Consider the following 15,450-nt stretch of genomic DNA (forward strand, 5'->3'; position numbering starts at 1 on the left):
CCAGCTTCCACAATGAGACAGACTTTGGTTAATGGTTCACTCAACAGCAGTACTGTGCTTCTGTTCTCTTTCTCTCTTCTCTTCTAACCTTTCCCCCCTTTTTCTTTTCATTATCCCTTTGCCCGTGGCAGGCCTTGATCCAATAGAACGGTGCCTCTCTTTTTGTCCCTCAAGCTTTTCCCTTTCGAGAAACGCGTGCCCAATTTGTGATAACGTCATCCCATCCAACCTGTGCCCATTTTGACATTCTCTTTTTCATATGTAAATTCTCAGCTCTCTATTATTTTATACTTACAAGTTATAATTTTTATTTTTTCATTCTTTAATATATATACATCATTTATCATATTTATACTCTCTCTCTCTCTCTCTCTTCCATTAAGATGTCATTTTTCCTTCAAATTATGACCAGTTTGTACCTACTTCTATTTAACTGAATTTATATGTTTATTTTATATTCTTCTGTTTATTTTTTCTTCTCCATCATATTTATTATTTTATTTTACTTTCTCTCTCTATAAAACATGTATATGTACATCTTTTAGGATATGAAATCATCAATTTTGTTTGTTATATACAAATTAAATAATTTTTTGAAACTATTATAAATTTGCGTTTAATTTTCTAATATTTAGTTTTCATTCTGTCTTTTATTTTTATTTTTTTTATTTTTCTGATTTTCATCTATTTTACACTCATTTGATTTGTATAAAATGAACACTTTTTTTTTTACGAAAAACACAGAGAGAAAGAACTTTGTCATATCTTCTTATTCATCCTTCTAATAATTTTCTTACATAATTTAGAAATAAGCATTAAATAAAAAAAAAAGTGTGCATTTGTCGCCTTAAAAACATAAAAATATATTTAAACCTATTTCTACTTTTTTCTATCAACGTAGTAATTTTTTCTCCTATCATATTAACAAATGTATCTATTAAATATGTTCTGATTATTTGCGAATAAGTATAATTATGAACAGTAACGTGGATTGGGAAACCCCGTTGTTGATGAATCATTTCCACCATTCACTAACACAAGACAACATCATTAGCACAAGCCTCTGGCTGTCCGTTTCTTTCAGACCCTTCACGAACAGAGGTCTAAGCTCTTACTCCTCATGGTTTTCACCAAAACCTAACTCTCATGATTTGGTTCTTTCCTTTCTCTCTCTATCCAGGAAGAAAATCATTGTTTCACAAATTATGCGTTATTGTTTATAACACGCGCTTATTTTTATTTCCTTTTCAATTCAATTCCTTGAGTACTGCTCTCCACCAAATGAGATGATGCTTATCTCTGATAGCATTTGTCACCTTTTCACTAAGAGGACTTGTATTATTCCCTTTTGTTGGGGTTTGCCTTTTTAGCTTTTTGGTTCACTGGAGTATTCTCTCTCTCCCTCTCTCTCTCTTTCTCTCATATACAAATTCTCACACACCCACAGATTTATTTCTTCGTTGCCTATAATTTATGCATGATGGAGAGAGTGAAGGGTGGAGGATATTAATGGTGGTGAATTTGATGCAGTTCCAGTAATTGCTATGATGGAGTCTTGTGTCCCACCGGGGTTTCGTTTCCACCCAACAGATGAAGAGCTAGTTGGTTATTATCTGAGGAAGAAAGTAACTTCTCAAAATATTGATCTTGATGTTATCAGAGAGATTGATCTATATCGTATTGAACCATGGGATCTACAAGGTATATATACACATAAACATAATATATATATATATATATATATATATATATATATATATAGCTAGTGCTACCTATATATATACACACACCCACACACAACTGTATATATATATTGCATGCTTGCATTTTCATGAAGAAATAATCCTTTATTTTTACTCCATTCCCAAACACGGAAATACACTTTCAGCACTCTTCCAAATGAGATTAGGGTTTTAAGGGTCAAATTGACTTAGCCTTTGGCTGTTCTTGAGAAAAAAAAGTATTCACTAGATAGATGTTTGTTGTTGCTATTATTTTGCTTAAACATGGTTGTGAATGATTTGAGTTTGGCAGAGAGATGCAGGATTGGGCATGAGGAGCAGAATGAATGGTATTTTTTCAGCCACAAAGATAAGAAATATCCAACGGGGACAAGAACAAACAGAGCTACCATGGCGGGCTTCTGGAAGGCCACAGGAAGAGACAAATCAGTGTACGAACGAACGAAACTCATTGGCATGAGGAAGACCCTTGTTTTCTATAAGGGAAGAGCCCCTAATGGGCAGAAAACTGATTGGATCATGCACGAGTATAGACTTGAAACTGTTGAGAATGGACCTCCACAGGCAAGCATCTTATATAATTTAACATACATCCATAGTGCATATATATATATACCATATACTATATCATTTTACGCATTGTGTCACTGTTGCTTACTAAATTATTAAGGCTTAGCAAATTAATAATTTTATTAAAAGAATATTTATTATATTTTTAATATAGTAAATATCTTTTAATAATATATACTACTTTTAAATATTCAAACTCAACTATAAAGACACAAGTTAATAAGATTCAATTATTAATTATTTGCGTATTTGTATGTGGCGTGGTTGAATTTGAGATGCTGAGTTCAAACTTAATTGATGAGTGGCTTTAGATGGCTTCCCATTAGTCAATTGCACAATTATCACATATTCCCTACCCTAACCTTTCCCTGTTCACACTAGCGAACAAGGATAGATTTTAAAATTCGAGATCGAGCATTATTTCTAGCATAGTGTTAATAACTTCCAAGTATTTACGTTCACCCGAAACGTCCTTTCTCATGTTAGTTAGTCTCATGGGCTTTTTGTTTCGATATCAATGCAGATTAATTAAGCACTTGATTGGTTCCTCTCTAAACTCATTTTATAATTTGACAGACCATAACAACTTTTGCTTTCGTAGACCACTGACTGAATATTCACCAAGGCACGTACAAGCCTACAGAACTTTCACCAACAAGAAGTCAAAAGGCATTACTTTCACAAGCGAATAATTGAACTTTTTTCCTTTTTCTTTTCTGCTAGACCTTTTCTTGTCAAAAGTACAAATCCATTTTTATTGGTTTTTATGGTAGGGGAAATATTTTGAGGAAGAATGGAAGAGAACTGTCCACTACTCTGATCCAAGAACATATTAATAGGTTTTTTATGTCTACCAGCAAAGGTAGTTTTGCTTTCAATTTTAGGGTAGCCGAGACAACTATGGTTGTTTACTCCCAAAAATACACATTGATTGTCAATTAGCCCACAATTTGCTTGCTTATTTTGAAACATCGATAAATTAAGACTTAATATTTTTTGGATTTTCATTAATATTATAGTTTACCCATATATATTCCAAATAACTATTTTCTTGTTCCACTCCTTGCCCATTAAATTGTCTTAGTAGATCAACATAACAAGTAGCATCAAATGACCAATATTGTTTTAGTGGAAGAAAATTTCTTTAAATTAAGAAAAAAAAATGTTTTTCAAACATGTAGGAATTTTATAGTTATTATCATTTCAACTTTGATTTATAATCATTTCAAAAGTACCAACATCTGTTTAACACATTTCGTCTATCCATCACTTATCACATATCTTTTCTTTTCACATCATATCTATCACTTCTTTATCTTAAATTTTCTTTCTCACTAGATATAAAAAATCTTGAGATGTCTACCAAATATTTGTTTTCTTTTCATTTTAAGATCATTTTTTATTTATCTATAGGCATTTCAATAGTGTTACCATTTATTTCACACTTTTTATCTTTCTTTTATCTCTTTTATCTTATTTTATCACATTATTTATCCCATTTATCGTTTTCTGTCTTCTCATCTTATTTCTCTAAGTATCTACACCAAATATTTTCTCTTATTTCACATTACATGTCTTTTTTTTTTTTTTTGTCTATTCAAATAAATAAATAAATAACTTACAACTAAGAAAGCTGGTTAAAAAACTTAAAAAATAATAATGATATTTACTGTTTCATTTATTAACTGAGCCTTTTCATAGCCAGACCAGATGTAATTAAATTAACTATTTGTTTGCCTTAACGGACTACTACTCCTTACTAAACATGCTGAAAATTTGCAAAAGGAAAACAAGCATAAAAAGATAAACAGAACTTTCACCCTTTTTTTTTCCCATCAAAACATTCAGTTGACCTAGTCAAGTCAAACACAATACATTTTAAGAGAAAGTGAAAGAAGTCCTTGAAAAGTCTCATCTTATTTTTCAAGCTTAAAATCGAGTGTGTGCAGGAGGAAGGATGGGTCGTATGCAAAGCATTCAAGAAAAGAACAAATGGCCTAACGAAGACCATTGAAGGATGGGATCCAAGCTACTTATACGATGAACAAGCAAGTGGTGTCAACTCTTTGGTGGACCCAATTGAGCTTATCTTAAGGCAACCTCAAAATTTTTCAGCTCAAAATTTCTTGTACAAACAAGAGATAGAAGCAGATAATTTGAGCTTCATGCATGGAGACCAAGTGGTACAGCTTCCTCAGCTAGAAAGTCCTTCTTTTCCACTAATAAAGAAACAAAGCTCAATGTCCCTAGTATCAGATAATAACGAAGATGATTATCAATATGGATCATCCTCCAACACTATCAACAACAACAACACAAAGAAAGTGACTGATTGGAGAGCTCTTGACAAGTTTGTGGCTTCTCAGTTGAGTCAAGAGGTGAGGCATGAAACAGAAGGTGTGTCAAGCTTTGCAAACCATTATTCTAGCTCGGACATGGCATTGCTGCTCCTGCCTAATAATAATAATAAGAGTAGGGATAATGAAGAGAACAAGTTAAACCCATTTTTAAATACAAGCTCCGACTGTGACATTGGGATATGCGTATTTGAAAAATGAAGGGATATGCATGGGTAGGATTAATTTGTTGCATTGGTAGTAACTATATAAATGTTTTATGGAGGTTGAGACATGTGATATATAATTTTAATTTGTAAAAATATGTGTGGAGGAGTGAGAATTAATCTCTATGCCCCATCAGCGTGAGACGCTAGTGCGTTGTGTCGCTGTAAATTGAAATGCATGTTGCAGGATCTAAGTAGTTTAACATCTAAATTAGCAAAAAACACGCACTAAGCTATGTTTTACGAGTTCTCTAGTGCCTATAGCACAAAATAGCGATCTTCCACTCTTTTACTGTTATTCTTGATTAAATGCTGTATTCTTTAATTTTGAGAAAAAGAAACATCATCATGTGCCCTTTTAATTAAGTATGTGCATGTTGGAATATTCGGCTGCACTATTCTCTCTTTTTGTTTTGCATTGATTTCAAGATGAAGTTCTTTGTTGGGCTGTTGTTGTTCAGTGGCCCTTTGATACAGAAAGGATACGTTGTTGGTGATCGATATCTATTATAATCAGTAAAGATGAAAAAAAATCATAAAAATTAAATTATCATTACAAAGTCTTAATTTCACATGATAAATTTTATATAGGGTAATAACATTTAACTCTTGATTGAAAAAAGAAAAATTTTAGTTTTTAATTTTTAAAAATATTATGTGTATGGTCTGTACATAAAATGGACAAACTATGTCTATTTTTTTTTTTCAAACATCCTGATTGTTAAAAATGAATTATATATATATATATATATATATATAAGAGATAAATTTTCTTAAATTAATCAGTAAGTAATAAAAATAAATTATCTGAATATCAATATAATTTAATAATGTATCAAAAATTAAATTTATGAATGCGTAATTTCTTTTCTTTTCTTTTTTGCTAATTATGAATGGGTAATTTAAAAATATGAAAAGTTTAATATTAATAACTGAATAATTTAAGAACAAAACTTAGAAAATAGATTAAAGAAAGATCACTCTTGAAAATGAATACTGAAATTTATTACATAAATATTTACTAACAAAAATAAATTATAAAACCATATAGTTTAATATAAAAATTATACTATATATGATTTGTAAATAAATTTTGGGGTAGAAGGGAGCCATAACCCACTTGCCCACTCGGTATCTATCCTTGACAACGGGTATCAATGAGTAAAAATAATATACCAAGCAAAAAGATAAATTTAATTTTTCAATAAAAAAGGGTGTGTGTAACCAGTGTTGAGCTAAAAAAGATCAGTGTAATCATTTCTGCTAAATTAAAATATAATATAGCTGGTAGTGATGGAAGTTCGTTAAAACATATAAGACGAGTTTATCCCAGTTTAAGCATATTAAGGGTGTGTTAGGAGCAATTTTATGCTGTGAAAAAGTAAATAATATTTTAAATTAAATAATTATTAAATCAGAAAAAGCAAAGGTTCATTATTCAATCATAAATAAATTCGACTCAAATTAAAGTCAAATTAATAATAATAATATATTTAATATTATATAAAATATTTAATAATAAATTATATGAAATTTCATTTAAATAAAATTTAAAATTAATAAAAAATAGTTTACTGTGGTGGAAACTCTTAACTTTTCCTTCCACCTTGTGAAATACAAATTTACTGTTAGTCAAAACCCTGAAAATAAGAAAGGTCTTAAAGTCTTTTATCTATGGAGTAATTTAACATATTTTATGTCAAAGAATTAGTTGGACTGCTGGGATGAGATGAATGTTAAATTTTGGTATGAGAATTAGTGTCATGATATTAGTCTTTTATCTAAATATAGCACTATCCTTCTTCTTGTTTTGGATTAGGATACTCCTGGTACTTTATTTTCTAGAAATGGAGTTTGGAATTGGAAAAAACTTGCTGCATGTTGTTCTTCCTTATGGTTAATATTAAACTTTTTTCAAAATTTTGAGGGACCTGATTCTATATTTTGGAATATAACAAATAATAGTACATTCTCTCAGAAATTTGCTTATTCTCTATTATCTCATTATAATAATACTTTTGTTGTTTGTTATAATTTGTTTAATGTTGCTTGAAAATGAGAGAGTCTTCTCAAAGTTATAATTTTTCTCTGGATATTAGTTCACAATAAATTGTTCACCGATATTAAAAGCTGTAAACGAGGTATATCTACTTATCTTTGTACTAAACGTAATGAGGATGAGGAATCTATCATTCATGTTATTAGAAATTGTGTTTATGCTAAGGATGTTTGGGAGTGTTTTATTTATTTTTTTGAGCCGTGGGTTGCTTTTTTAGTAGAGGCATTTCAAATTGGATAACACTTAATCTTTCAAACTAGAATTTTAGTAAATTTTTTAATTAGAGAAATTTATTTGGGGTGATTGTTTAGCACTTGTGGAAGGAGAGAAATAACTTTATTTCTAATAACCATTATGTCCAACCTCTGGGTCCCATTCAGAAAAATTTATCTAATTTATAGACTTTTTCTGGCTGTCATGTTTACCTGATTGGGTCCTTTATGAAGCATGTGAAAGATTAGACTCAGATTAAATGGGCTCCTCCCTTGTTCACAATGGAAGTTCAATATAGACAGGGTTGTTTCCTTGACTATTAGAGTTGCTGCTTATAGTAGCGTAATCAAGAATGCTCAAGGTCAATTCATCTCTGGTTTCTACAAAAAAAAAAAAACTTGATCTTTTTCCTGTTGTAGTTGTTAAACTTTGAAATATCTTGTTAGGTTTGGACCTTATTGCCCAGAAAAAAAATTTACATTATTTAGATAGAGAGTGATTTTAGAGAAGTTTTGCTCTTATCCTTAATGTTTAGAATTATGCTCATATTTTATATTGCTTAATTGATAAAATTAAGAATGTTGTTAAACTTATTCAAATTGTTAAATTTGATCATGTTATAGAAAAGTCAACTAATGTGTTGACCATTTAAGCTAAACTAAGTCTAAATAATTTAAATCATTTTTTGTATTGATTCAACTTCCTCTTTCTTACTTCTCTTTCTTTTTCTTGATTCTTTAGACATTTGGATTCTTAGAATGACTCTTGATTTTTGTGTTTGTTTTCTGAGTTTTTAACCCTTTTGAATAGTAAAAAATAATAAATAAATAGTTAAATAATAATAATTTATAAATAAATATTACATATGAGTCTTTATTTGTTTTAGAATATTTATAATTCAAATATTCAAAAAATTGAAAAAAGTATAATTTTTTTAAAAATAAATTAATCAATTTGATTTTCTGGGCCAGTTCTTGATCGGTATTCAACGACTTCCACCGGTTCAAGACTATAGTTCTAATTAAATTGTTGTTTTAAATTATTTCGGTATTCCAATCCAGTAAGCTGATCAATTCTCAATTGCGCTAGCTGCTATGCTCCGACTTTTTAAAGAGTGAAACTAAATGACTTTTCTCTAAATTTATTAGAATCAAGCTTATTTAAAATAATAATATATTTCATTTTACCTTTTTGTAGTAAGAAAGCTAGAATATATATTTTAACATTCTTTTGTATAAAGTAATTGAAATAGAAATGTATTAGTATCTTTAATGCTAATTTAACTAATATTTGTATAAATGTTTTTTATTAGTTAAAAATATTTTTTATTCTTTTTAATAATTTTTTCCTACAATTTTTAAAATTTTACTTCCTTTATTACTTCTCTCATGTTTAAATTTTTAAAATTTAATTATATCCTTATTTCTCATTTTATATTTGCACCTAATTTTATTAAACATTTTCAATTAAGTTGCCTATGACAAGGCATTCAGCATGATCTCTTGGAATTTTCTTCAGTATATGGGGTGTAGAATGAAATTTAATTCTAAACGAAGAAAGTAGATTCAAACAGCGTTAAAGTTTACCCCAATACCATTTCAGTTAGTGACAACCTCTAAACACAGTTTCAATGGGTAAGTGATTGAGATATAAGAGTCAATGGTACCACTGTGTGTAATTGTTGCAAAAAAATGGACTTTGTGGGTTAATCAAATATGTAGTGAGTAAAAGGTTATTTTAAGCTATTAAAATTGTGAGAAATAATGTGAAAGTCTCACATTTATAGTTCGCTAATTAACGCCCATTTTTTTTATTGAACATGCTTCCTTGTATAATATATGAAACAATAACTGAATATTGAGATGCTTTAAAACTATCCTTGAGGGTGAAAATTAAATTTTTAAAACGTACTCCTCTTATATTTTTTTTTATAAGAAATAAAAGACTAAATTACCAGGACTAAGGAAAACAATTAATTTTATTATATTTTTTATAAATATAAATTTTATTCTAAAAATATCCATGATATTAAATAGTATAGTTAGTAATTTGTATATTTAACGATACTAATAAAAGAATGATATAAAAAAAATTTAGCAATTAATGCACATTGAATCTATCATTTGTTTTTTATAATAAAGATAAAAAAAAATGCTTCATTTTATTTTTTATAAAAAGTACTTGAAGGAATAATTTATTAGAAGTTGCAGTTAATAATTTGTTATTGAAACAATTTGCACTTGTATTAAACTTAAATATTGCATCTCATATATAAGTTGTGTAGATCTTTCTTTTGGCAAGCAAACTACCTTAACTTTTTATCCCCATTCACTTCTTATCCTTTATTACATCAACGGTGATATAAGAAAAAAATAAAATAGAATAACTTTTTATATCCTATTCTATTTCTAACTTTGTTTAATAATATGATATAATAACTATTTATAAGCTCATCTTATTTTACTCATGACTCCAGATTTTATCTTAGGTTTGAATTATAAATAGATAAGATAACATAATATATTTAGTTTATTAGTTTAGAAAACATTAATTGTAGAAAAAAGTATAATTATATTTTACTCTTAATTAATCAATTTTTAACTTGCATCCTAAGAATTTGAATTTATAATATTATAATTCACAAATACACTCTAATATTGTATCGTGTCTCCTCCTTGTTTCTCCTCCTTGTTTTTGTGGTTCTGTCTTCATGGTTTTTGTTCTTTTCCAAATACTTTCTTCCCCATATACTTCATTTATCTTTTTCTTTGTTTTCTCTCTTTTACCTATGCATCTTTCTTTATCTTCTTATGTTTTCTATATTTTCTTTTAACTCCACTGTTGATTATTAACACAATTTCTTTTATTATGTTCTTTTTTTTTCTTCCTCATTTTACATTAATTATTAATAAAAGAATTTTTTTTTATTCATCTTTCTTTTGTTCTTCCTATTCTTCTTTTACATCTTCTTCTTTCTTTTTCTTTTTTTACATTTGTTTCATATTCTTCTTTTACGTCTTCTTCTTTCTTTCTTTTTTTTACAATTGTTACATGTTTAATATGTTTATGTTAATATGTTGTATTACTATTATGCAGTGCAAACTATATTGAATTGTTATTTTGCACTTTTTATAATTGCTGCAGACTATATTATTTATATTAATTGTATAATAAATTATTTAATATTTTTCTTGAATTGTCGTTAGATGTCAGAGTCAATATTAGAAATTAATTCAAGAACTATTAAGAAAACAAAAGAAATAAAAAATAAAAAATTAGTGGTAGTTGCAATACTGTAATATAATAGAGAAACAGTAAAAAGTATATTTTTGATGCGTATCACAGGACTAATAAAAATTATTATAATTAATTACATCTTATTTATTATATAAGCGTAGAAGAATCTGTTGTAATATTTCTACTTATTTAGCTTATTCAAAATGAGAGTTCTCATAAGCACTTATATTTAATTTCTATTTTTAATTTTGAGAATTAAAATAAATTTGTGAGTATTTGTATGTTTTCATCTAATTTATGAGAAAGATATTCATAACATAATATTAAATTTTAATGATAAATTAAACATAAAAAATAAATTTACTGTGTCATAATTTTTAAAAAAGAAATATTAAGTTATCATCTTTAATAATTTATTTAATAATTATTTTTTATTTTAATTAACACATTATTTTTTTAAAAATTATTAAATAAAATTTTAATACAAAATTTATTTCTTTTTTAAAAATTTAAATCTTATATGACACTATAGAATTTGATTTGTAATTTAGATTTACATTTTAAAATTTTAAAATTTTATTTACAAAAAACATTATATATATATATATATATATATAATTATTTTTCCTGGACAAGTCTAATTCCTGATTCTAATTATTTTTAGGTGAAATGAGAAAATCAAAATTACATAGTTTTGATCTTTAAAGACTGTAAAACATATTTTAATTTAAATTTCAGTTGGGAATTTTAAAAGTAATTTTAAGATAAAATTTATTTTTATGATATAAATCTATGATGTGTAAAAGCTAAGTTAATGGGGATGTATATATAAACTTGTATAATATTATGATACATAAACATAAAAAATACATTAGGGCTATAAATTACTGCATAAGAATTCTATTTTAGTTTATTTAATCAATGAGTTGATTTTTACTTATTTATATAAAGTATATATATATATATATATATATATATATATATATTCTATTTTTAATTAATTATTGAAAAAGAACTTGACATTGTACGAAGGTAAGTACGTACAGGCCTATACGATACAACGTTACTGCAACAAATCGCTGCATGAAAATTCTATTTTAATTTATTTAATTAATGAATTGATTTTTAAATTACTTATATAAATATGTATATGATTTAATTTTTAATTAATTTTTTATAAAATAAAATAATTCATACTGAAGTTAATATGGATACAAATCAGCCTTTACAATATTATAATGCAAAATATATATATATATATATATATATATATATTAATGCTACAAATTATTACATGATAATTTATTTATTTATTATTTTAATATTTTTTTTAAAGAAGATGAAAATAAAAAATAAAATTGAAAAATATAAATTATAGAGACATAATAAATCAAATGAAAATAAATATTTACATACTATATCTAATAATAGTAATTAGTAATAATAGTAACAATAATAACAACAAAACAGAAAATTTTAATTTTTTATGTTTTCCTTATCTCTTTTATTATTATTAATATAATTATTATTATTATTATGCTTAATTATGTTTTTGGTCCCTATAAATATTTATCATTTTATGATAAGTTTCTATAAAAAATTTTATTAGGATTTATTCTCTATCGTTAACCCCCTCTCAGCACTCCACGTGAACATCTCAAGGCCTAGTCACAGCCTACGTGACATGTTACGTCATTTATTATTATTATTTTATTTAAAATTAATATTTACAAATAAATTCATAAACATATTTTACATAACTGTGTAAAAGTCTCTCTAACTTTCTTTGTTCTTTGCAGCCCTTCCCTTGCCCACCCTCACAACCCCCTTCTAGCACCCTTTCTTCTCTCTCCCTTTCCCCTCCCCTTCATTGTTTTCCTTTTTTAGCATACTTGAATACATTCATACAAATGTCTTCTTTATATTCACTCTCATCTTCTATAACCCGCCGTTTAACCATTTTTTTTCATATTAACTATAATCTTATTTTTAACCTTTTCTATCATTGAAGTTTAGATTTAGCATAATCTACATGCACTTTTTAAGCTTTAACCATTTTAGGAAATAAATAAAAATTAAATTAAGAGACCATTGCTCTATTTTTTATACTTCATATATTATTCCTACTGGCCCATTTTGTAGAGGGAGAAGGGGCAATGTGGATGTGAGAAATGAGAAAGGGAGGGAGAGAAGATGGGAGTGGTGCAGATGGAGGAATGGAAGGGGTAGGAGAGAGGTGTAGTGCAGGTGTCAAAGAGAGAGGGGTGTGAGAAAGAGAAAAGGGTGGTGCGGATAAGGGGTGAGAGTGGTGCGGATGAAAGTGGGAATGTGAGTATTAGAGGGAAAAGGGGTGTGAGAAAGGAAAGAAATGGGAAGGGAGGGTGGTATGGAGGAATAGGAAGGTATGGGAGAGGAGAGTGGTGCAGATGTGAGAATGGAAGTGAGTGAGAGAGAGAGGTGGTGCGAATTGAGAGAATGGAAGTGGGTGGAGGAGAGGGATGGTGCGAATGGGGGTGTGGAGAAGAGGAAGAGGTGGACAAAAAGGGAGAGGGTGTGGGGGAGGGGAAAAGGGAGGAATGGTGGTGTGAGGAGGGAAAAGGGGAGGGAGAAAAGGGAAGAATATAGGTAAAGGAGAGGTGTTAGAAAGGTATAGAGAAGAAGAAGGGGAAGGAGAAGAAAAAAGTGTTTTTATACAATTATATAAAATATGTTCAAGGACTTATTTATAAATTTTAATTTTAAATAATAAAAAAAAAATGAAGTGGCATGCCACGTGAAATGTTTAGTTGGCTTTTCGTCAATAGTGTAGCACTCGACAGAAAAAGAATTAACGGTGAAAACTAAATCTTAATTTTTTAACTTTATAGGGATTAAATCCTAACAAACAAAATTTATAGAGATAACTAGCATTTATAAGGACTAAAATTATAATTAAACTTTATTATTATTATTATTATTCTTATTTGAAAAAGAAACAAAAAGAAAAGTGGTTCACATGATACAGACCAAATTTTATCGATTATATAGGAAATAAGTGAATCATAAGTCCAGCTCCAGTTTTTATTAGTTTAAGTCTATTAAAAAGCATAACCCCAAAATTATGGGCCCAAATCACTTTAATGTTCAGATTTTGTGTTTTTGTTGAATGTTACTGCAGCAGATGAGTATGTGAAGTCCAACTCAAATTTCCCAGAAAACCACTAAAACAAAACTTCCTAATTTGTCTTCAGATTTTGATGCCTTACAGGACCTACAACCATCCACTTAGGAATCCAATCAACACATTCCATCTAATCTTTTATTTCATATTTCTAATTTGAGGTGGGATGATGCTCTTTTTGCTTTCTTGATTTGCCTGAACGATTTGTAACTGAACATTCTAATCTGAGTAATTTCTATTTCTTCTTTCATGTTTTTACTTTTGAATTCAGAGAAGTTTTGGTATCATCGTGTTTGATTGGTATGAGATGTTTGTGTGACATGAGTGTACCTAATTTGTGCATTGAAAGTGAAAAAGTAATGAAAGGTCCATACAATAGATGACATGATATTTCATATTTGCATACAATCATAGATCATAAAACTGGGTAAAAGAGCGCATACAGTGAAGAAGATAAAGTGAAGAAGATATGTGTTTGGATGGCATGTGGCTACAGTAATATACTAAGAGGATTCTAGGGAAGAAGATAATGAGGCATATTATTAAACATATGGAGTGTAAGTAAAAGGAATTTTGATTTTTCACATCAAAACTAAATACTCATCTTCATATATTTTAGGTTTTAGCATTTGCACCAAACAAAGATAATTGTTTATGGATACAAAGAAGGCATATTCAAGTTTCAAATAATTGTAAATTTTCAAGAGAGGAGAGGATTCGTTTCACCTTAGCATCAGGAGTTGGAATCAAAGATGAAAATGAAGCTAACGAGGGAAACGGAGGCGATGACAAAGAAGTTGTATTGGAAGCAGTGTCATGGTGAGTGATAGTGGAAGTGTTTTTGTTTGTTAATTGAGTTTGAGGGAGAATGATAGGTCATGAATAAAGAGAAACAATCTACTTGAAGCACTAAGGTAGCAACACAATGGTGTAATGAGTTAGGTTTGAATGTTCATAAAGAGATACAAAAATTTCTTTAAAAAAAATCAAATATATGAACAATCAATCTAAATAATAACAATTTATACATAATTTAGACAATTGACTCAATATTTTAGACGAGTTCCACGGCTAGGTGGAGATCTTAGCTCCGAAAAAATTGACCCGAAGACTAACAATTTCAGGCTTCAAGCGTGAAAAAAATTATAGACTCAGATTCCTTTGTTTCATTTGACTTTTGAAGATTGTCATTTTGTCACTGCTTACTGCTCCTTTTTTAATTTGTCTCATGTAATGTACTATGCAGATCGAGGAAATGTAGTATATTACTCTTTATAATCAATTTTTATGAGATAATTTTAATTAAATCAAATTGTATTAAGAAAATTTAAGAAAATAACTATTTTTTAAATATTAAAACTCAATTTTAAGGGTTGAAGTTAAAAAATTATTTATTATATTAATTATAGAAATTTAAAAAACTTGGTAATTAAGGATAAATATGTAAAAAATAAATAATAAATACTCCTATGCAATGGATATGATATTAAAGAGTAGTAAAAAATCTTCAAAAACTTATTTTAAAGTAATGCACATTTCAATTCATCTTTGGGAATATAAATATTTGCGGTCCTTTATTTATAAAATTGAAATAATTGTCCGTCCATTCTTGTTAAGGAACATACGAATCATACACAGAGAGGGTGTGCGTAAATCCAATGCATGAATGAGTGGATTAGGTTGACCGTAGTCATGAGCACATCTCGGTGAGAGTTTTAGTGGGTCCATGTGCTGTCTAGCATGCGCTGTTCACCATGGCTCATGAAGCATGCTTTTCCACTTTCCCCTCTTAGTTTCATTTAAAAGTTTATTTTCTTTATGATTAATTCTCTGGGTAATTCGCTTAAATATGATATTTTTAAAAAATTCTTAAAATTGAGTAAATGAAAAACATTTTTTCTATCTA

General features: G+C 28.1%; 1 protein-coding gene across 1 annotated transcript; it reads left to right on the forward strand.

The window, feature by feature from the left end:
- The first annotated feature begins 1,541 nt into the window (after positions 1-1,541).
- LOC113859052 (NAC domain-containing protein 37-like) lies at positions 1,542-4,870 on the forward strand. The gene is made up of 3 exons (XM_027491869.1): positions 1,542-1,701; positions 2,035-2,306; positions 4,262-4,870. Exons 1-3 carry the CDS (start codon positions 1,545-1,547, stop codon positions 4,868-4,870), a joined length of 1,038 nt encoding a protein of 345 aa, XP_027347670.1. The 5' UTR covers positions 1,542-1,544.
- The last annotated feature ends 10,580 nt before the right edge of the window (positions 4,871-15,450 follow it).

Source organism: Abrus precatorius, unplaced genomic scaffold (assembly GCF_003935025.1).
Source record: "Abrus precatorius isolate BTA unplaced genomic scaffold, Abrus_2018 Scaffold2, whole genome shotgun sequence".
In the NCBI taxonomy this organism is placed as follows: domain Eukaryota; kingdom Viridiplantae; phylum Streptophyta; class Magnoliopsida; order Fabales; family Fabaceae; genus Abrus; species Abrus precatorius.

Bases quoted from the DNA above. Each gene is read 5' to 3' on its own strand.
- LOC113859052 (XM_027491869.1), top strand. From the start codon at position 1,545: ATGATGGAGTCTTGTGTCCCACCGGGGTTTCGTTTCCACCCAACAGAT. The intron at 1,702-2,034 runs GTATATATACAC...TGAGTTTGGCAG, and splicing joins TGAACCATGGGATCTACAAG to AGAGATGCAGGATTGGGCAT. The intron at 2,307-4,261 runs GCAAGCATCTTA...GAGTGTGTGCAG, and splicing joins TTGAGAATGGACCTCCACAG to GAGGAAGGATGGGTCGTATG.